Genomic DNA, 21,742 nt, shown 5'->3' with positions numbered 1-21,742 from the left:
AAATCAAGTCAAGGAAGGTGGCAAGTCTTAACCAAACAAGGGGAAAATTGGATACAAAAACAGAATGAAATAGAATCAGCCGTACGCAGGGCGTTTTCTGGTCATTAATATGACAAAACTAGGGTGTTCTTTGAGCTGAGTCTTATAAACCCACAGCTCCATTGGATGGGAACTTTAAATACATAGCCGCCGAACAAAATGCATACTAATCTCGTCAAACACCGCCATCTAGAGTGAAGATATTTGAACGACAACATTCCTGTCTGCTCTGAAAAAAAAGAGTGAAATTTAATAACAAAAAATATATATAAAATTATATAATATATATATATAAAATATATAAAATATATACCAGTACATCTAGAACAGTGGTTCTTAACCTGGGTTCGATCGAACCCTAGGGGTTCGGTGAGTCGGTCTCAGGGGTTCGGTGGAGCCGCCGCCGCAGAGGTCCACCCCTCAGTGTAGTCTGCAGTTAGTGTATCATATTTTATTTTTTACTAAAGAAGGGTTCGGTGAATGAACATATGAAACCGGTGGGGTTCGGTGCCTCCACCAAGGTTAAGAACCGCTGATCTAGAATATACAGGCTTAACTCCATTACCACAAATAATGCATAATGTGTATTTATTATATAATTGAATTCAGTGTTAACTGAATAAAATATTAGATTAAAGCTCATTATTAAGCATCACTGCAATTTCATTGTACAGTGTAAAATGTGTTCAATTAAAATAAATTAAAATATAAAGAAATCAAACAGCAGAAAGTGTTTTCTTAATGAAAAGCTCTATGAAATATATACAAACAAAAGAAAATAAAACAAAAAAAGGTGCTTCTGGAAGACTTAGATAATGTTTATCTCTTATTTCTGGATAGATAGATGGACAGAGAGATAGACAGACAGAGAGATAGACAGACAGATAGATAGATAGATAGATAGATAGATAGATAGATAGATAGATAGATAGATAGATAGATAGATAGACGGACGGACAGATAGATAGATAGATGGACAGATGACAGACAGACAGACAGATAGATAGATAGATAGATAGATAGATAGATAGATAGATAGATAGATAGATAGATAGATAGATAGATAGATAGATAGATAGACAGACGGACGGACGGACGGACGGACGGACGGACGGACGGACGGACGGACGGACGGACGGACGGACGGACGGACGGACAGACAGACAGACAGATAGATAGATAGATAGATAGACAGACAGATAGATGGATAGATAGATAGATAGATAGATGCTGGAAGCATCCTCAGTAAGTTGTACTACCAGGATGAGTCACGAGCTCGTGTCTCCCTCAGGCCTGCTGCGAGTGGAGGAGCCAGTGCACTTTATATTGTCATGATGAAATTAAAGAGTCTTTGTCTGATGAAACGACTCGCTCGCTGCTAATTTGCCACACACGTTTGTCTTCCTATCTTAGTGAGGACTGTCATTGACATACATTGACACAACCCCTTCCCCAGCCTCTCCCCCTAAACCTAACCACCTAAAACAAATGGCTAAACTTAACCTTTACTCTCAACCAAACTAAAACCCTATTATAATAACCAGGCTAAGTTGTAGTTTTAACCCTCGGAATGAGGCTTGACAAAGTGAGGGCCAGCCAAAATGTCCTCACTTTACAAAAATGTCCTCACTCTGTTGATTGAAAACTCATACAAGGTTCTCACAAAGATAGAAGTACAAGAACACACCCACCTCTCTACAACTTAAACACACAGAAGGCCACTCACCACTGTGTGCCTGTGTGTGTGGATGTTTGCGTGGGAACTATGCTACAGTAACTCATATCAGCTGGACAAAGATACAGTACACAGAGTGGAGCCGTGGGTGTCTGCCATTAAACCACTGAAAATAGAGTTTGGATGAACGTTTGTTGCTGCTACTGTTCTCCAGAGTTCCACTGATGGAAATGTAACTTCTGCATCTGTAGTGTACTGGCTCCCCCTACTGGTCATTTTCAGGGTTTCATTTTTGTCACACATCTTTCTTCACCTCCTTCACTTTACAGGCTGTGGACGTGAGACCGTCCCAGCTCCCTGGGGCCCACAGGGAGGGGACACTCTGGACAGGACTTCAGTCCAACTCATATAGACAGAAAACTCAAATCTACTCTGATTATTTGGAGTCACCAATTGTGACCTCTGCATGGGTTTAGCCTCTGGGAGGAAATCAGAGTGCCTGAAGAAAAACCGAAGGCCAGAGTTGCCACAAGGTGGAGCCTCTTCTTCACATTGAAAATTCAGTTTGAGAACGACGTAAAAAATAAAATAAGGTGGTTTGCTCTCTCCAGGTCGGTGGAGAGTTCTTGCCCCAAGTGGTGGAGTTTAAGTATCTCGGGGTCTTGTTTTCGAGTGAGGGAAAAGGGGAGCGTGAGATCGATAGACGGGTTGGTGCAGCGGTAGCAGTGATGCGATCACTGCATCGGACCGTCATGGTGAAGAGGGAGGTGAGTCACAAGACGAAGCTCTGGATTTACCGATCCATCTACGTTCCCACCCTCACCTATGGTCACGAGCTTCGGGTCATGACCGAAAGGATGAGATCGCGGATACAAGTGGCTGAGATGAGTTTCCTCCGCAGGGTGGCTGGGCACACCCTTAGAGATAGGGTGAGGAGTTCGGTCATCCGGGAGGAGCTCGGGGTGGAGCTGCTGCTCCTCCACATCCAGAGGAACCAGCTGAGGTGGCTCGGGCATCTGATCCGCATGCCCCCTGGACGCCTCCCTGGGGAGGTGTTCCGGGCATGTCCTACCTGGAGGAGACCCCGGGGAAGACCCAGGACTCGCTGGAGAGATGATGTCTCCGGTCTGGCCTGGGAACGCCTCGGGATCCCCGGGAAGAGCTGGAGGAGGTTTGTGCGGATCGGGAAGTTTGGGCTTCCTTGCTCCGAGTGCTGCCTCCGCGACCCGACCGAGCAGCAGAAGAAGGTGAAGGTGAAGGTAAAAAAAAAATCTTTACTTTTGCCACCGACTCCGACTCATAACACCTCAAGTAACCCTCAACCTCTTGGATCAGTTTCTCCTTCCTCGTACGCCTGAGTAACTGTTTCTAGACCCCACACTGTGGACCAGAGAACCACTCTTTCACATGAGCAACATTACACTGCACTTTGAAATCAAACTGAATTGAATCATGAATCACAGCTGAAGCGTTTGCTGGCCTTGAGTGTGTAGGTTTGAAGGACGAGCTAACATCACCTGAGCTTCAGACGCCGTCTTGTGCCATGCAGCGCCTCCTCTGTCTCCACCGTGCGACTCAGCGTGAGTGACTGATCTCACGTTGATCACCAGTCATGAAACCTGCAAGCAGATGAAGCTCAGTCAGCGTGCTGGAGCTGCAATAATCCAGTGTGATGACATCAAATGGAGAGAAAGGCTTCGACGAAGGCTGCTGTGACTCACCGCCATCGTGGCCTTGGGCTCTGTGTCGCTGCTCAAGTGGAGTTTGTGAGAGTCAGTCGGCATCTGAGGAGCAACGTTGGCTGAGGGACCTGCTCGTCCTTCTGCACTGTCCAACTCACACTACAAATGAGACGGAGTGATGTCCAAACACGTCAACAGCAGTTGGAGAGGAGGGGAACGTCGGTTCGTACGTGAGCTCCGACGGTTTGGAGACAGTGTTGGAGCTAGAACATTAGAGATGGAGGAGAAGAACCACCTGAGAGCAGCTAATGGTGGTGACTAGAAGATGATGAGGGCGAAGGTGGAGGACCTCGGTCAGCAAAATGACGTCACACCTGGACTACAGGGAGAAAGAGACCACTCCACCTGCAACCTTCCCCAAAACATGTCATGAATAAATAAATGCTGACCGGAACGATGAAGCGAATATTAGCATAACTCGAGAAATACTGTCCGTTTAACCCCAAAAATCTCACATAAAATCGCCAAACACAAGCTGTCAGAGAGACGCAGTGATCTCACAAACACTCATGTACACATGGGTGGCGGTCAGTCGATCGGAGAGTCGCAAAAATGCGTTCGAAGTGAGTTCTTAGCCTTCAACTCGGCTATTTGCTGACAAAAATGGCACCGGTGACAACCACCAGAGGGCGCTGTGCGAGCTAATGTTTTAATACACTACAGGCGCAAATTAGGCCGCTAAATTGAAATTTCTGAAGGTTTGAAGCTTTGATTTGATTTTCAAAAAATTACATTAACATGCGAGCAATGAAATAAAACATTCAGAATATCACATTTCGAATCGACGATAACAAATTTGTGTTTTTGTCATTAAAATTAATTTTACAACCGATGTAGATTCAGATTCAGAGTCTATTCTATATAATAAACCATTTTTTTTTATTGTTTTGTACAGCAAAAAAAAGAACACGTTTGTCACTTAAAAACATATAAAGCAGATGCTCACGTGATAAAGACCTACGTGAAAAAGAAAATACTTAAAAAGAAAACATAAAGAAATGCCATTATTATTATTAATAAACACATTAGCATCATACAATCCATACAGAAGCATTAATACTTGAGAAAATCATTTTTTTATCAATACAAATTGGATATTTTGATGTTTGGAAAATATTCATACAATGATATTTCATCAAAAATGTGAAATATATAAACACATTTGCTTTCACCAAAACACTCATGGATTGTGTACATATTCAAATGAAATGATTAATAGAAAATAAATGTGTCCACATGCAGATGAGGTCAGTTAAGACGAAGATAAATAGAACTGAATGTCAGTGACGTTGCTAGTGAGGTGCGGATGCACTTGTGGACATCACCATCAGCAGATGGGACGTGCAGCGGCGAGTCCAGATCCGTGTGGACTCTCCTGACACAGTGGCTGTCAGGCAGCAGCTTCTCTAGAAAAGACAGCACGTCTCTCCGGGGCCCAGGAGCCGAGGGCTTCCATAATTGGTGGAGGTGTCACAGATTCCCCGACAGTTAATAACGGCAGCGTGAAGCCGCTCTTCCTCCCGTCGCACATTTGCGCTCACGTGACAGAGATAATTGCGGTGAAGCTGCAGCGGACCTTCGCCGCCTGCTGTTGTTCGACGGTCATCAGCAGCTTGGATGTTTGTAGCTCATAAATATCTAATGATGTAAAGGAGACGTCCACTGATTCATGAGGTCTCGGCTTGCAGTGATTCTAATAGCTGCATTGATTGTCAATATTAGCAGAGGAGTTCATCTCCGCTCAGCTTTGACTCGAGGTCCAGTGTCAGTCATTCAATACAGAGCAGGAAACTGAAGCTTGACGGGTGGGTTGCCTTCTGGCAGCTCTGGATGAGTTTATGATTATTATGTCGGATTCAAGGTCAGAGCAGGGACACTTCTTGACCGGATGATAGCTGAGACGATGATGTTTGCGGATGATGTAGTGATTTGGAGTGGAAGTAGAAAAGAAGCAGGACAAGAATAGAAAATGTGTATGAAGAACAGTGAGACGAGAGGAAGAGCGAGGAAGATGAGATGAAGGGAAGTGAAGCAAAGAGTGCAGACAGGTTGGAACACTCTGAGTTGGCTATTACATATTTGATGAAGGGTGGTGATGGGCAGATGAGGCATCATGAAACAGTGCTGCAGGCTTGATGAAACACTGTCCCGATGTTCAGAGGCCACTAGATGGCGCTTTTGGTTTAGAACTGATGTGAGGTTTCATTGAATGAGTTGTTCAAGTCCAAACATTTTACAGCAGACAGCGCCATCTGGTGGGCTCTGAATACCAGGACACTGTTTCATGAAACCTCATCGACCTGATCAAATTCAGTCAGGGTCACCACACATCTGCTGGATACTGGGCTGTGGCCAACTTTCCAACATTAGCTCGCCTAGTCTCCACAGAGAGTCCCTTCACTGGCAACACCTTCCAGTAAATAATGTGTGAGACATTTCCTCCTCCTAAACAACCATCTACACCGCATGAGTAAGAACCCCGCTCATGGTTCTGTACTGATTCTCCACCCAGTGGGTCCAGACTTGTAGGTTGAAAGGTCCATCTCCACACTGACACCCAGTGGTTCTGAAACTCACTTTATTGTAGTTCTTCTGTCTCCATGGTGACTGGTCACCAACATCTAAAACATGGTAAAAAATTCTGAACCATCAACAGCGTGATGTCGTCAACAAGCGACACATTCTCCCGCCCGGATCCATTCTCTCAGTTTTGTGGACCTGAATGTCCCATGTGAAGCAAGAATTGCCATTAAAAATAATGAAAGCATGAAAATGATAAATCATCTCAAGGATGAAGCAGAGATGGCACTGACATGAAGTACACAAAGTTCATCCTCACTAGCATAGGTCAAAGGTCAACTCAACTTCTTTACACTCGCTGGACCTCTGAACAATGAGGCGCATTAATTATCCAGCCGCTAAAATTAACATCTGCTTCTTGCTTTAATGATGAAAGTGAAACGTTCATAATGACCGGAAGGATGAGATGGCGGATACAAGCGGCTGAGATGAGTTTCCTCCGCAGGGTGGCTGGGCGCACCCTTAGAGATAGGGTGAGGAGTTCGGTCATCCGGGAGGAGCTCGGGGTGGAGCCACTGCTCCTCCACATCCAGAGGAACCAGCTGAGGTGGCTCGGGCATCTGATCCGGATGCCCCCTGGACGCCTCCCTGGGGGGGTGTTCCGGGCATGTCCTAGCGGGAGGAGACCCCGGGGAAGACCCAGGACTCGCTGGAGAGATGATGTCTCCGGTCTGGCCTGGGAACACCTCGGGATCCCCCGGGAAGAGCTGGAGGAGGTTTGTGTGGATTGGGAAGTTTGGGCTTCCTTGCTCCGAATGCTGCCTCCGCAACCCGACCCTGGATAAGCAGCAGACGAAGGTGAAGGTGAAGGTGAAACGTTCATGTCCATAATTGTATTCAGGCTCAAGAAAAGGAGCTCAGTCACTGGTCAGTGAGTGAAACAGGAGTGGCTGTCCCATGTGGATGCTTTGTTTTAACTGTCCAGTCTGGAGCAGATCAGAAGAGAAATATGGAGGTCCTTGTCAGCCTAGCACCAACAGCCACAAAGAAAACATCTGAAAGTGAAGACTTGGAGCGGTCGGCCATCTCTGTCTGACCTGGTTATTTATCATGCGGCGCCTGACCTACTTACACATGCAGTTGTATTGAAATTCTGAGTGGCACGTACGTGAACGTGGAGGTCCGGGGGCGGCGGGGGCCCTCTGTGAGTCATGAGCATCAGCAGGGCCTTCTCCTCTGTTCATACTGAGGATGATGATGATGATGATGAAGCTGTGTGGGAGTCCAGACGAGCGGCAGGCTTCAGAAGAGGATGTCACTCATCAGTGAGGACGTTGATATCAACCTGAAAACTTCTCCTCCGTGTTAAACTGATGGTGGGTGGACGGTGCTTCTGCAGGTGAAGGACTCAGATCCATCACTGGAGGTGTGGAGACCAGCGACGGCTTTGGCTGTAAATGTCAGCGTCACTTCACTGATTCATCAGTCGTCTGGCCTGCTGCTCTCTCATCGTGTCGAGAACATGGTGGACAGCAGTCGAGGGTCTGGACTCAACAGACCTTGGAAACCCACACATACATCTCTGTGGGGACCACTCTGTCATAATGCTTAGCCTCTCGTCCTAAACCTGATCATCCAAAACAAACAGCTAACCTTAACCACAACCAAACATTTATAATGACCCAGTTATTTTGAAGTTTTAATCCTCACATTGCGGATTAATGCTGTAGGGACTGGCACAAGGTAGGCAGCTCTGGAGGAGTTCAGGATTATTCTCCTGACCGGACGATAGCTGAGACGATGATGTTCGCGGATGATGTAGTGTTTTGGAGTGGAAGCAGAAAAGAAGCAGGAGAAAAAAGGGATGAAGAAAAGAAAATGTGTATAAGTGTAAGAACAGGGAGATGAGAGGAAGAATGAAGAATGTTTTGCACCTTTGGCCGTGAGGGCCGCGAGACGCTCAGTTCTAATACACTTGCCACGTATGGTGGCAGTAGTGTGTCACTGAATTGACTTGACAGCTGCAAGTCTGTGAAAGTTACCGACTATGGATAGATAGATAGATAGATACTTTATTAATCTCCGAAGAGAAATTCCCAAGAGGAGAAGTTCTTGAAAAGAAAAAAATGATGAAGAAAATGATGGCTCCCCCAACAGTAAACACTGTTCATGAAAGCACCTGTTGAAGCAGTTTTGAAAATTAATTTGACCGTTTTATGGTGAAACTTTCATTTAATGATATCTTCTTTGGAGTTTAAATAAAATATATTATTTTTAATTTATGATATTTACATGGTTTTATTATATTTATTTTATTCCGAATTTTATTCAATTTTCCAATTTTCTCAACAGTTTGCATCAGGTGTATTTTTTTCTTTATTAAATTTGATGAACATGACTTGCACCTGGTTCTGCTGCTGGTTGGACTTTTCTATGCCAAATATCATGCAATGTAATTTCACAAGGTTTTGGATTGTTTACGTGTATCAGTTCTATTACTTGAATGGGCCCCAAGATCAAAAAGCTTAAGAACCCTTGTTTTAAGTGACATATTACTTAACTTTTCTTTCCTGTAAATATTGATCCTTTTTCATGAATCCCTCTTTACTGAGACTTTCTGTCCACCCCAGGCCACCGTAGATCAAACTACTTGCGCTACATGCTCGAGCGGATCAGGCTGATATAAAAGAGGAATGTTTCTTTTACACCTGATGCTCCACAGGGATCATAGCGCTACTTTTCTTTCACCGTTCTTCTTCATTTCTTTCTCTGTCTCCGGTGATCTACGTTTTGCGGATGGGTGTGGACGACGTGTTCGGGTGTGTCGGAATGTTTTAAGATGTTATAAATGAGGAGCCTCACAGGACTTGTGTTGTGTGGTGGGCAGGATGACCTGTGGCAAAGGGCCTAAACTGGAGCAACAACAAGTGCTGTGACATTTCAACAGAGTAGTTGTTGATGAGTGTCAGTTGGAAGAGTAGAAGTTCGCATGTGACACAGATGTCATGAAGAGCTTCCCTGCTCACATGTGTGAGTCCACACATCTCCCGCTCCCTTCTTTGTGAGTCACCAGGCCCCCAGCACACGTCGGCCACCCACTCACCCCGCACGCCTCCCCCTCTCCCCTGTCCATCTCAGAAAGACGGATGAGTCAGCGACAGGCTCCGATTGATCAGGGTCCTCTTGTCCCGCGTCCTCCTCTCTCCTGCTTTGTTCCCACGTTCAGCTGCCACACCATCATCGTGATTCATGCCCCCGGTTTAAAAAGACAGTCCTGCCATGCAAGGAGGCCGCTGTGTGACGTGGGGATGTCCAGCTGTGACGCTCACATGGGCCGTGAAGAGGGTTTTACAGCACAGAGACCAGAGCTCAAGTTCACACCAGTTCACGTCATGTTTTCCAGGACGATCTTCCAGCCAGCAAGGATCCGGCCGCTCTTTCTCCTCATCAGTATGGTAGAAGCACCACAAGTTCCACACAGGATTTTGGAATGGAGACCCAGACCTGGACCACTGAAGGTTACACCAAGTTACAGACACATTACACTTGACCTCTCATGTGAAACGCCATCACGTGTTCAAGGATATCGCCGGTGCCAGGTGGAAGAGGCCTGCTGTTGAGCCAAAGCTCTCACTTGTTCAGCAGTCTAGGGGCTCTAATCTAGTGTTGTAGTCCAGTGTTTTTCTAGCCACAGCACCCGTAGTTCATTGAAAATGATCCCGCGGCTCACCACCAAAGGCACTTGTGCTTAGAGTCCTATAGAAAATCCCTATTCATTTGGGAAAAACTGTAGCTAGTGACACTCGGTTGTTATTTTGCCAGAAACAAATTGCAGAAAATGTATTTGTTTCAAATGTGTCCAGAAAGAGGTGAGCACTATGGCAAAATATATCATCATTTATTGATCTATTTACTTACTTGAAATAACTTTCAATTTTGTCACTTCTCTTTTGCATGATTTTATTGTAGTTTTGAGTATCCAGACAAATCCTTCACATTATTTTCCTGAACTTGCTTCATAAAAACAATGATTCTTTCTCTCTTCACATTTTGGAGCACATTTATTTTGTTGTGCATTTCGTTTTTCGCCAATGTTTAAACCACAAAGCAAACTTTGACAGTCCATGAGTATCAACAAAGTTTTGAAGTGAGACGTCGCGCTAGCCGTTAGCTCTGTTAGCTCTGCGGTGCAGACAGTCTTTAGCATGGTGGCGGCTCTTGGCTGTGAGTGTGTGGGAAGAGGAGCGCCGCGCACCACAGCAGCGCTGCTTTGACTGAGGGACAGATCAGCGCATCAAAACACTGGAGCTCTACAGTAGAGTGGAGAGAAAGAATGTCCATGCGAGCTCCTCACCTTGGTTGCTCCTCAACACCTTCTAGTTCTCATGATTTTATGTCATCATATCGTCCACCTCTATCTCTAAACACATGGATAATTTTCCCAAAGCTCACCTGACACTAGTGAAAAAACGCTGCTGTAGTCAATACCGTGTCGAGACCAGCGCATACAGAGACCAAGTCAAAGACCAAGGCCAAACTGAACACAGAATAGAGAAACACGAAGGTCCATTTAGGCTCCATTTACGCGACTGTGGAAGAAGCATTGATCATGTAGCTCTTGCACAAAAGAGGAAACAGAGGCAGCGTTGTAGGAGGTGGTGGTCGGTGAGGACGTTAAATGTATCGCCACTGGAGGACGGAGAGTTTCTGCCATTGTTATGTCTTCTTCATGTCTCATTAGAGCTACGTATTGGGTGGTAACAGCAACACTGCCCCCCCATGGTTTCTGGTGGTACTGCTCCGTTTCTAGTCAAAGACACACGCATTATTTCTTATTGCAAAAGAAACTGTAGTCATTTGTTCAACATAAATCAAGAAATACTTTGGTCACCCACTTTAAGTGATAGAAAATACAAGTCCTGAAGTGTTTCGGAAAATTAATCAAATACCAGAGATAGTCTGCACCTGTGGAGAGTGAGTGTCAGGAGAGAGTACGTTTGAAGTCCTTTATCCACTTGGTCAGGACTTTTTGTTCAGACTACCAACAACCTGAGGGAGAAGATTTGAACCGTAATGGCGAGTCACCCAGTGAATCCACAGGATCAAGTCCTTATCATCACATATTCCACCTGGTGGTCGTCGCCAAACTGTTGGAACTCGGAGTGAACTTGCCCTGACGTATGAAAAAAAAAGGGATTTATCATGTATTTTCTTTACTTTTACACACTCAGTTTATTTTCTGTTTTAGTGATATTTTGACTATATTGTGTTGTTTACCATTTGCTACGGTAAATTGTTGTTCCTGTGTATTTTACCCTGTGTGTGTGTGCGTGGTTCATTCATGATCACAGTTTATTACTTGGCTCCCATCGAACCTAGCTTCATATCATGTAGTTTGTTCTGTGTTCAGCTGCGTCTCGGTCTCAACACGGACTTCATTACAACACAACTCCCATTGTGATCACACTAACCTAATAAACAAACTAAACACAGCTATTTTAACCTTCTGTTCTCTCGCCCCGGTCCTTGCATGTCTCACCTGGACACAGGGACTAGTCTCAGTCTGGTTCTGTTTGATAGCTCCGCCTCTTGTCTCTACCCCTCTTTCCCTCGTGCTCCCCTCCTCTGATTCATCTTCACTTCCTGCGACTCGTATCTCGCTAAATCATGAAAGTCGTTCCATTTTTCCCCCCGTCTCCAAGTCCAACCCTGCCCTGGAGACCATTCACTGTCACACATGGCCGTGATCTCATCCACCAATCATCTCAAAAGATCTACATGAATTTCACCATCTTCCACAATGATCACTACAAAATGAGAAGAGAAGAGCGTCCTTCTTCTTCAGGCCGGTCTGCCGCCAACATTTGATACCATCGTTTATCTTTGACTCACGGCGGAGCTCCGATCGATTTCCGGCCACGAGAAGCCGTAAAAGCATTTCAGGACGGTCGCCAAGACGAGCACGTCCCAAAGTGAATGTGACGCCCGAGGCTTTTAAAGACCCGGCGTTCATCCTTGTCCGGATGAGGGACCAGCAAACAGAGCCGAGGTGAGGACGATGACCAGAAGCCGCACACACTTTGTTTTTGTATAAATATTTATTGCAGAGGAGGTATCTTTTATGTACATGCTATCACAATATAACACAATATAAATCTACCAAATATTCCCATATATTGATGCTATAAGCTTGTCGTAGAGCATAACAAGCACGTAATACAGTGGGTTAGAGACAGAATCACTCACTATACGACTCGTAACAGTCCATTTAATCTTTTTTTTTTTGTTCTATCAAGGGCAGTGAAACATTGGTCCTACTAATTTCTTGAATTCATGCAGAAGCCACAAAGATTTACGACGTAACAGCATTGAATAGTAGTAGTAGCAGTAATAGGAGTCGTATCCGCCGTCGGAGTTTGGTCATCAGAGTGGGTTCAAAGTAAAAGCTGCGAGGCAACGGGGTGCACTGACATCTGACGGGTGGACATGGAGCGACAGGACGTTCGGGCAAGATGCAACGAGGACAACTGCTCGGCGAGACATTCACGGATCCATCGAGGATACAGTTACGTCGAAACATCCAGAGAAACAGACAGAAGACTCACGGTTCCAGACAGACATCAGAACGGACAGATGAATGCTACAGTCAGCTATTTCCAGGTTCAAACTCACAATTCAGCGGTTAATAGTTGCACCGAATGTGTCGCGGATTTGGGATTTTGGGAACCAACAACGTAAGACTATGATAAGAATATTAAAACGAATGTCCTGCTTCGAGACACTAAAGAGCTAGTGATGAGTGTGTGAGTGAGTAGGACCATCGACACGTGAGCACCTTCACTTTCACCATTTCTTGCACACAAATGTCCTCCAGTCGCCCAAGTGTTGACCATAAACCGCCTTTGTGATACTACCTTCATCTAACCTCACTTGAGAGTTAAACCTGGTCAAAACGATGAGCAAGTTGTCAGACGGTTATTTGTGTAACCTATTGAATCAAACCCAGGTTAGACCCAGGTTGTCTATCCTCTAGCTCGCACTTCGGACTACATGAAGTGAAGTTATTTTACTGTGCTGTCTGGCTGCCTAAAGGTCCACTTTTTGAATGTGGTATTTCGCCGTTCCCTGTCCCACGTCCTCCCCCCCCTCGCCTCTGGGATACCCTCAAGAGGCGACGCAGACCGGGGACAGACTCTTTCCTGCGGAGCCAGCGAGGAGGATTGATGATGTGTGAAAGGGGCTTCTAGGTGAGAACAGAAATCGACAGAAAGTAATTTTGTGCAATAACCATTCTGCTAAATCAGCATCTTGACCGTCATCTCCAAGAGAAGGTGAAGGGCTCACGTGGCACATTCGCGGACATGATGTGAAATAAAGACGTTCGCTCGGAAACATGAGCCAAAGCTAAATCAAACGCTGAGTGTGATCTGTCACTCTGGGCAGTGTGGCAATTGACTGTGGCAGTGATTTAGAGTCCTAATACACAGCTAAGGCTCCCCTTTTTCCCCCTTTAAGCTGTGTTGTCTTCAACATGGGGTCGGAATTTCCGATGCGTTGGGAGCTTCCGCCCTCTTCCCAGTGCAATATGATGGATGGCGTCCAACATCTGGTTCATAAATATCATGGAGATCCATCAAAACATTACAATCAATCCACGCACGCTGGCGGCTCCTCTCAGATAAAACCCCTGCGGGAGCTCATAAAGTCGAGGTTATGACAAATCCACGCTGTAAGGCAAACACTCTGCACTTGAAATATATCCGCTGAACCCCACAGGTCAACGGCGGGGGCAATTTCTCTCCAGGCAGAAATCATATTTATCGTCCAGCTTTGGCATTCTGAACAATAATCAGAGCAGAATAACTACAAATAGTCCTCATCCAATCGCGTTTACATCCAGATTAAGTGACCGCGCTTCATTAAATCCTTATTTTAATGACTCCGGCAGGGTAGCAATTTCGTTTTCAACAGCAATCGGGCGTAATTACAACAATGAGTGGAAGCGTGTGTTCCACGCCGCGGCGGTTATCAAAGTACCATAAATGCTTTAACAGACTCCCTCACATGACGTCAACTCACTTCAAGTTGTTTTTTTTGGTCGTTTTTTCTCTTAAGTCCCGGGATCCAGGCGTGTGATGAATATTTAGACATTTTGATACAAAACACTAAACAAATAAAAACCCTCAAAAGGTTTAGTCATGTCGTCGACTGATCACCACGCGCTAAGCCTAATTCTAAAATCATCAGCATAATTAATAAAGAGGGCTTGAGCCTCAAACAAGCATGCATCACGCTACTTGTTCACATTCAATACAGATACGCAGGAAAACAATGAGGGCAGGGTGAAGCGTCTTCCAGAGGACGCGCTTTCGTTTTTGACATTGTGCTCACCTGGATCCACTCAATGACCTTGAAATGATGGGAATAAATGACAGGGACGGGTTTGTAGGGCGGATGTGCGTGACACACAGCTAATGCTAATGCTTTGCTGCTCTCCGTATATTTGATAAAGGGGCTACGGTGAGGCTGCCTCGCAAATTATTTTTGCAGTTTTGTGGCTCAAAACATGATGAAAAATGCTGAAAACGTCTTGCAGGTGACCCGAGCCATCTGACCTACACATTTTTCAAACAACTGGATCAAGCTAGATAATATGATGATGACAACGGTAGATGCTAGCAGTAGATTCTCCCATGCAACACGAGTGTCAGTTCCCCCATCGCTTTAGCAAAATAGGAGCCAGGAAGTGGAGCGTAACTCGCAATGCCAGCGGTCCCTCAACGGCTGTCCAGCAGAACTCTGCCTTTTAAGGTAGACTGTTAAGGAGGGCCAATGAAAAAGGCGCTCTTTCGTCCGTCCGTCTGCCCCTCCACCCCCACCCTTCCTCAAACTCCGAAACATCTGTCAGTAAACTCCCCGCAACAAAGTTGGCATTCAACCATCATAGAAACGTTCAAGGAGCCATTTGTACCTTTGGGCGCCAAAGTCACGACATTTCGACAGGCAACATTGCAGCATTTAAATAAGCCAATCTGCAAATATGGAGCCAGATGTAGTTACGACTTTACACCGGCAGATGGCGCGTGTTTTGATGACAGTTTTGGAGTATAAGACCTTGGAAAAGGACTTCACAGAGACAGGGGCGGTTTTGGTTACGCAGTAGGAGCAAAACAGAGAGCAACAGAGCAAATTAGATTGTATTAGATTCAGAAGAGTAATAGTCACACTCTCATGGATCACACAGAGGGTCATTGTTGTAACTTGAGATGAAGAAGAATGTCACTAGTATATCAGATGAACAGCTGTAAAAGTTGTGCATTTTACTATGGCTATCTCATAATATACATATTAAATGAATGAATTTTTCACCGTCATTGGGTCATACTAAGTTCTCCTTCACGGTATACCGCCAAGGTTGAATAAATCAATAAATATCTGGCGCCCAAAGGCTTCAGTCACATCTGATTTGTCAAATTTATTTCTTAAAAAAGCAGCAACCTGTGTCTTTCGTTTTGAATTACTGAGACCGTAATGCAATGACACACTGTGTTGTGTTCATTGGTCTCTGTCACGCAACATTTATCACCCAAAATAAACTATTAATTTAAATGTGTATTGGCAGCTCGTTGGCAGTAATTATTTACCCAGGAATAGTCACTGAAAGTTCACTCTAAACAACATCGTAATTACCATGTATTAACTGTAAATAAACCAGTAATTACAGATGACACTAACCTGAAATACTGCAACCAAGTGTTTGTATTGTTGATGTTCTACTGACTGTTGAGAGAGAGAGAGAGAGGAGAAGCAGGAGAGGTGGAAGTACAGTATAAGCAAGGGAGAAGGCGAGTGGCAGTCAGTCGACAGAATTAGTGAATGAGAGGGAGGCAGGATGGCGGGTGTCAACGGTGGGGGTGGAGGTAGTGAAAACAGTTCAAGTATTTGAGCTCAAGAAGAGAGTACAGGCAGAGTGGCGACAGACCAAGTGAGGAAGGCCATATGGTTCGGATTTGAATGTTGGCGATGGAGACAGCAGGAAAAAAGAAGACAGCCAATGAGGTGGATGGATGAGGAGAATAGACTGACACGCTGTCCCAGACAAGAACTAAAGGAGCTTGTGTTCGTTCATTCTGACTTCAGAGAAGCTTTAAATCTATCTCATGAAAGATGTTGTTTCTCTCAAGTCGTTTAGTGGCTCCAATATTCATTTCCGTGCTGTGTAGATTACAACAGGGACCTGCATTGGCACGGAAAGGTTGCTAGTCTACGATCTGATCTCTGTTCATGAGCACAATGTCAAAACAGTATTGAATCATTTCTCCAGAGTTTCACTGGGACCATTCACTAATCTCTCTCTATGTTATGTCATGGTTTTTAGGAACGCAAACAATGAGACGTGCGGCTTCTCAGGTTGTTGCATGGGAAGAGCGGAGACACACTACACACACCGAACTAACACAAAGAACCATGCTGGACCGATGGCGAAAAGCAAGCGCGGAAAATGCATCCTTTGAGTATCTTTATCACCCCGTTTTTTAAGTGTGAATATGAACCATCTCGAAACACATTCACGTCAATGCTGCTCCAGTGATTTCGTTTTTCACCCTGAATTTTTGTGAGAACAGGCCAGGAGAGGCCTCTGCTTCTTTAAAAATAAAGTCGAGCAACGTTATACATTTCTGAACACACTGACTGCTTGAGCTGGTCTTCTAGTACGGACCAGCGACTCTCATTACCTGGCTGTGCATGCTGAATATAGTTCACCTTCACAAAGCGTCGGAGAAGAGGCCACGCCGTCCGACGGATACAAGACTATGCTAAGTAAGTTAGGCACATACAGTACATCTCTGCAGACTTGGAAGCATTTCAATCTACCAAGGACTACAAGTAGAGAGACCGGAAAGAAGAAAACATGACGTTTGGTCGGTGTGATATCAAGTTTCGATATCATGAGGTTGAGGAGAACAGCCTCTCCTCTGTGAATGAATTTGGGTAAAGTGCTTTAGACTGATTCTCCTAGCTCTCGCCTCTCTGCAAGGTTGAAACACACACTAGTTTTCTAGCTATATGATCATCCCTCTCCTCAGTTGTTCCCTTTATTCTTTGGCTTTCACTGCTGTTGGTAGGTCAACCTCTGATACAATATCTTGTCGTATCACCTTCGCCGTAGTTCAATGCAGAAAATAACAAAAACCATTCAACCGTCATGACATGAGAAAGCAGAATAAGAAGTTGCATACTCTTGTTTAAGTTTAAGATTTACCTTCGTAATAATCTGGAATGCTTGCTATGATTTTTTTTTCCCTCAAATACGTAAAAGGAAAATCTCGTAAAGAAAGGCAACTTGTGGATCAGATTTTCGTACAAGTCACCTTACTAGTAGTCAAATGTAATCTTTAACAATTTAAATGAAAATAATTGTATATCTTTAGCTATCATTGCAGTGGTCCATCAAGGTCGGGTGTCACGCCTTTTTGCCCGATGTGTCGTCGCCAAAGTCCCAAGGACAAACATCCGCCTTTCTTGCAGCGCTTGCCGAGGCAGCTTTGGGATTTGGACTGCTCTGCTCCGCGGCGGAAGCACTTTTGTCAGTTCCTTTCTTGTCCGATACCTCCTCAAAATCCCACGGACAGACTTCCATCGGCTTTGCTTTCACTGCCCCAACACTGGCAGTCTTCCGTTTCTCAATTACGGGGACATCGTCGCAACCCTCTACATCCCAGGGACACACCTCCGCCAGTTTTTGTTGGCCGCGTTTCTCTGAAGATTTACTTTTATCCTTAACTTTTGTTCTACTTTTCTCATCCTCGTGGTCTTTTTCTCTTTCTAATGTTCTTGGCGAGGAGGCGCCCTTTTTTTTCGAAGGGGATTCCTTTGTTTTAGAGACACTGGAAGGAGAGGGCGTCCTACCTGAAGTTGGAGATGCGGCAGTGCTTTCATAGTCCCAGGGACAAACATCAGCCTTTGATGAAGGTGGCTGCAGTGATGCTCCTATTTTGGATGGGTCTGAAAGGGCCCCTCTGCTTTGTCCTTCAACTGGTGAGGTACCCTTTGTCTGCTTTGTCATTTTTGGTGAACAACTAAGTTCGTTTTTCTTTTGTGGTTCCTCAAAGTCCCAAGGACAAACATCTTCCCTGGAAACTTTGGAGGGTTCTGCCTTGGACGGAGGTTGTTGGATCTTCACCGGTTGTACGGACTGAGTTGGTGGTTGTTGTTTGGGCATTTCCGGTTGACTGCTGTTGCTCTCACTAGTATCCTCCCATGGACATACATCTGTTCGAGCTGCAGCAGTTTTCTGAGTTTCCTTGGAATGTCTTCCACTGGATGGGGATTGAGCCTTCTGTTTCGGCTGCTGAGACCTCTTTTCCTTGGTGTTAGTGCCCCCATGGATGGTTGTGGATTCCTTGGGCGCGATGGAGACATGCTTTTGAACCTTGTTTTCAGATGGTGTCGGGATATCTTCGACTTCCCAGGGGCAAACTTCAGAAAGATCATAGAAATCTTTCCCCTTGACCGGATCACTGCTAACCGGAGGTTGGCTCACAGTTCCGGGCTGCTTCATGATTCTGCCTTTTGGAGGATTTTGCTTGGACTCACCTGGCTGACTAAGCCCTGTCTTGGGGTGGGATTCTGTCTCAGCCTCCAAGTTTGGCTTTGGGTCTCTGCTCTTTGGCTGACTCTTCTTATTGCTCTCCTCTGCATTCTTTCCTGTCAACCCCAGAGTCTTCTCTTTGGCACTGGCAATAACACTCAGTGACTTCTGGAGCATGGAGGCCCGGGGGTGAAGTGGTTTCTTATCCGCAGTCAGGTTGTGGGCACTAGCTGACTTGCACACCAACGGGACAGATTCCGTGGACTCACTTGGGGCATTGACGTTTTCACTGGACGTTTTCTTGACCAACTTCTTGCCCATTAGGGTCTCCAAGAGCGACCCCTCAGCGGAAGTGACCTCCATCTTGTCTGTTGCTGAGCTGTTGGAGTCTTCGCTTTGGTCTCGAACGTGATCGTAGCTGCTGTGCGACTTCTTGAGGGAGAAAACCTTATTCTTTATCGTTTCCTCCTTTGCTGGCTTTGCTTGGTGAGTTTGATCAAACGGATTCTTCTTCAACATACAGATGCTGTTGCGATTGCTGCCATGTTCGCCTACGTCCTTGTCCTCGCGGCTACATTGCCGGTGCACGGACTCTGGAATCTCAGTGATGCGTCTCATGAGGGACCGGCCCAAACCCTTCTTGGAGCTTCGCTTCTTCTGGAGGTGCGGATTGTTCGCCAACATCTTCTTCCTCTTGTAAATCTCTAATTGGGAGTAGAGTTTCTTCAACTCCTCCTGAAATAAGAAAAGCACAGACGCAAATGACCAGTTATCTCTCTCCTGTTTTGGTTCCAATGGAATCATCAATGGAACACTGACATTTACGAAGAAAGCAGACAGTCTACTGCACAAAAACCATGCAGTACAACAGTTGTCGACCAAAGCACTATAAAGTACCACATGCAATCTGAACTCGATGCAAAGACGGGACACTCTCAAACAGGATGTTCTCAATGTTAGCTCTGAAACAGCCTCATTTCTGTCTAGAAGACCAACTGTTGTGCGCCTCTCAAGCAGCAGAATGACATCACAGTTCCTCCTCTCAAAGGCTCAAAGTGGACATAGTGCCGAAATCATTTGGTAGAGAGACTTCTTCAGCTCTAACAGACAAACAGAAATCTCTGCTCACATTGGTACGTTTTTCCCATAGACTGTTGCAAGACCTTACGCCACAGCCATTAATAGAACTGAGATGGCCCATTTCGTCTGGTGTCTGCAATAAAGAACTGCCATGGCTCAGTACATGTGGGTGATCAGAAACCAGGATAAACATCGCAACAGGTGGCGACCAACTAGAAACATTTCTTACCCGGATGTCTTCAGGATCCAGACTGTGCTCGCTCCATGCCGACGTTATGCTGCTGTTGAGATACGACCCAGAGCGACCCATGTCCAGCTCATCTTCGTAAGCCTCGGAGGCTATGTCGTCCCTCATGTGTGTCCCGGCAAACAGGAACTGGAACAATCATAAATAAAGGCTAACACTTAGGAAAAAAAAGTATTTAAATGACTTACTGGTGCCAACAATCTTACCACCTCCAACAAGAAGGTTAAGGAATTTTCTATGTTTATAAGCCCGTCTGTCAGTGAAATTACTGGAAATATTCCCACAGTACAATGTTCAGTGCACTGCAGGTTTTCACAGGGCTGCCACAAGCCAAAAATACTGACACGTCAACATGCAACGCTGAAGGCTGCCGTCAGTGTCAGTATAGGACTCTGAAGTCCACTTTCCCAACATCAATATATAACACGTACTTCTGGGATTTTCAACTGTCGCTGGTTGTCCCAGAACGTAACCCCCACGATGAACAAGGGGACACTGTATTTCATAATGGAGGATTTGCCATTGACTTCATGGCTTCTATGATAAATAAAACATGACTTTATAAATTGTGAAGGTGTTTATTCAACATTGCTTAAAGGTTGCTAAAAGTTGAGGTCACAGGCCTGTTTCCCTCAACTGTCTCCATGAAAGTCACCACTGCCAGTGTTGGGGCAGTCAAAGTGCGTGTGGGTGTCGCCTCAAGCTTTCCTGGATGGGAAACAGCAAAGAAACGCCAGTCGAGTGTGTTTGTGTTGTGGCAGAGAGACGCTCTCTGATGACATCATCTCATGGCGCACTCTTCTCTTAATGATCGCGAAATAAAAACAAATGGACACGGGCATAAAGTTGCATTTTCTTTTTGCGCATTCAAGGTAGAAGCCCGACACTGCTGCTGCTAATCCCACATGTGAAGACGTTCAAGTCTTCATGGTTGCGACTCGAAGAGGTGGGATGAAACTTACCTTCGGAATGAGAAGCAGACCCAGAGTGACAGTGACAGTCAGGTGGGTGTGCGTGAAGAAAAGCAGCAGCATCCAGTCAGGATGGAGCTCCGGAGCGAGAGTGAACCTGTCAGGACAGAAACAGTGGCACTGAAGAAAACACTGGCGTTTTGTCTGAGAGAGAGAACAGCGGCCGTATTGGATCCAGATGATTTGGTACATACAGCAAATTAGCGGCAACAATGTGGCCCCCATCAATGAGATATATCTGTGTATATCCAGTCATCTGAGTCAATAGACCAATATACCACATGGAATTGGAAATCTGTCAAGCATGATATTTAACGTGAGTGAATCAGAGGCTGGTCACGATCGAGGTGTGAGGCCACTCGGATGAAAAACATGTTCTATCAAAGCCATTTCTCTCTCCTGGCGTTGGTGTTTGTGACTAGGGTGGTGGCTCGTGACACTAATCTCCTGAGAAACCAAAGAACGAACAGTGTGGAGGGAAAAAGGAGGCAGATGACGATTGTGTTTTCAAAGGAGCGTCTCGACCGCTCCGTCTCATGGTACCGCACCGGCTCACTGGAATCTGCTCATGAATGATTTGTCATACTTTCTGTTTACACACGATTGTGATGAATAGATTCATCCTTGACATTTCGACACGCGGCAGATGAAGTGAGCCGAGCATAAATTACGCTGTGATATTCATATATATTGTCTGTCACTTGGCAGAAACATACGAGACGCAGGCATAATGTGTTTCCACAGATTTATCTCTCAGGGATCAGTCCCACTGCTCAAATGAGGTTCCACTTGGCCGAGTCTTTCGCCAACAAGGACACAATGGTTTCCCCGGCTGCTGTGTCGGAATCACGGCGCACTGACCTTGGTCTGATCACA

At 45.5% G+C, this 21,742-nt stretch overlaps 1 protein-coding gene and 1 long non-coding RNA gene across 3 annotated transcripts in view; both read right to left on the bottom strand.

Moving 5' to 3' along the window:
* Positions 1–3,037: 3,037 nt before the first annotated feature.
* On the bottom strand, positions 3,038–4,056 carry LOC128756394 (uncharacterized). The gene is made up of 3 exons (XR_008414227.1): positions 3,692–4,056; positions 3,436–3,555; positions 3,038–3,333 (listed from the first exon to the last, which is right to left on the bottom strand). It is a non-coding gene; the product is annotated as an uncharacterized LOC128756394 (long non-coding RNA).
* Positions 4,057–11,266: 7,210 nt separating this feature from the next.
* Positions 11,267–21,742, bottom strand: part of gpr158a (G protein-coupled receptor 158a) — a 76,208-nt gene continuing 65,732 nt past the window's right edge. The window contains exons 9-12 of one of the 2 annotated variants that reach the window (XM_053858837.1): positions 20,858–20,963; positions 19,878–20,024; positions 19,698–19,781; positions 11,267–19,303 (exon numbers count right to left, since the gene is read on the bottom strand). In XM_053858837.1, coding sequence (XP_053714812.1) covers positions 17,441–19,303; positions 19,698–19,781; positions 19,878–20,024; positions 20,858–20,963 — 2,200 coding nt within the window. In that variant the 3' untranslated portion in view covers positions 11,267–17,440. The remainder of the gene's footprint in view (positions 19,304–19,697; positions 19,782–19,877; positions 20,025–20,857; positions 20,964–21,742) is intronic. The other variant, XM_053858838.1, reaches the window with a different exon arrangement.

Source organism: Synchiropus splendidus, chromosome 3 (genome assembly GCF_027744825.2).
Source record: "Synchiropus splendidus isolate RoL2022-P1 chromosome 3, RoL_Sspl_1.0, whole genome shotgun sequence".
NCBI lineage: Eukaryota > Metazoa > Chordata > Actinopteri > Syngnathiformes > Callionymidae > Synchiropus > Synchiropus splendidus.
The sequence above is the reverse complement of the archived record's forward strand: the minus strand, read 5'-3'. Positions and strand labels throughout refer to the sequence as shown.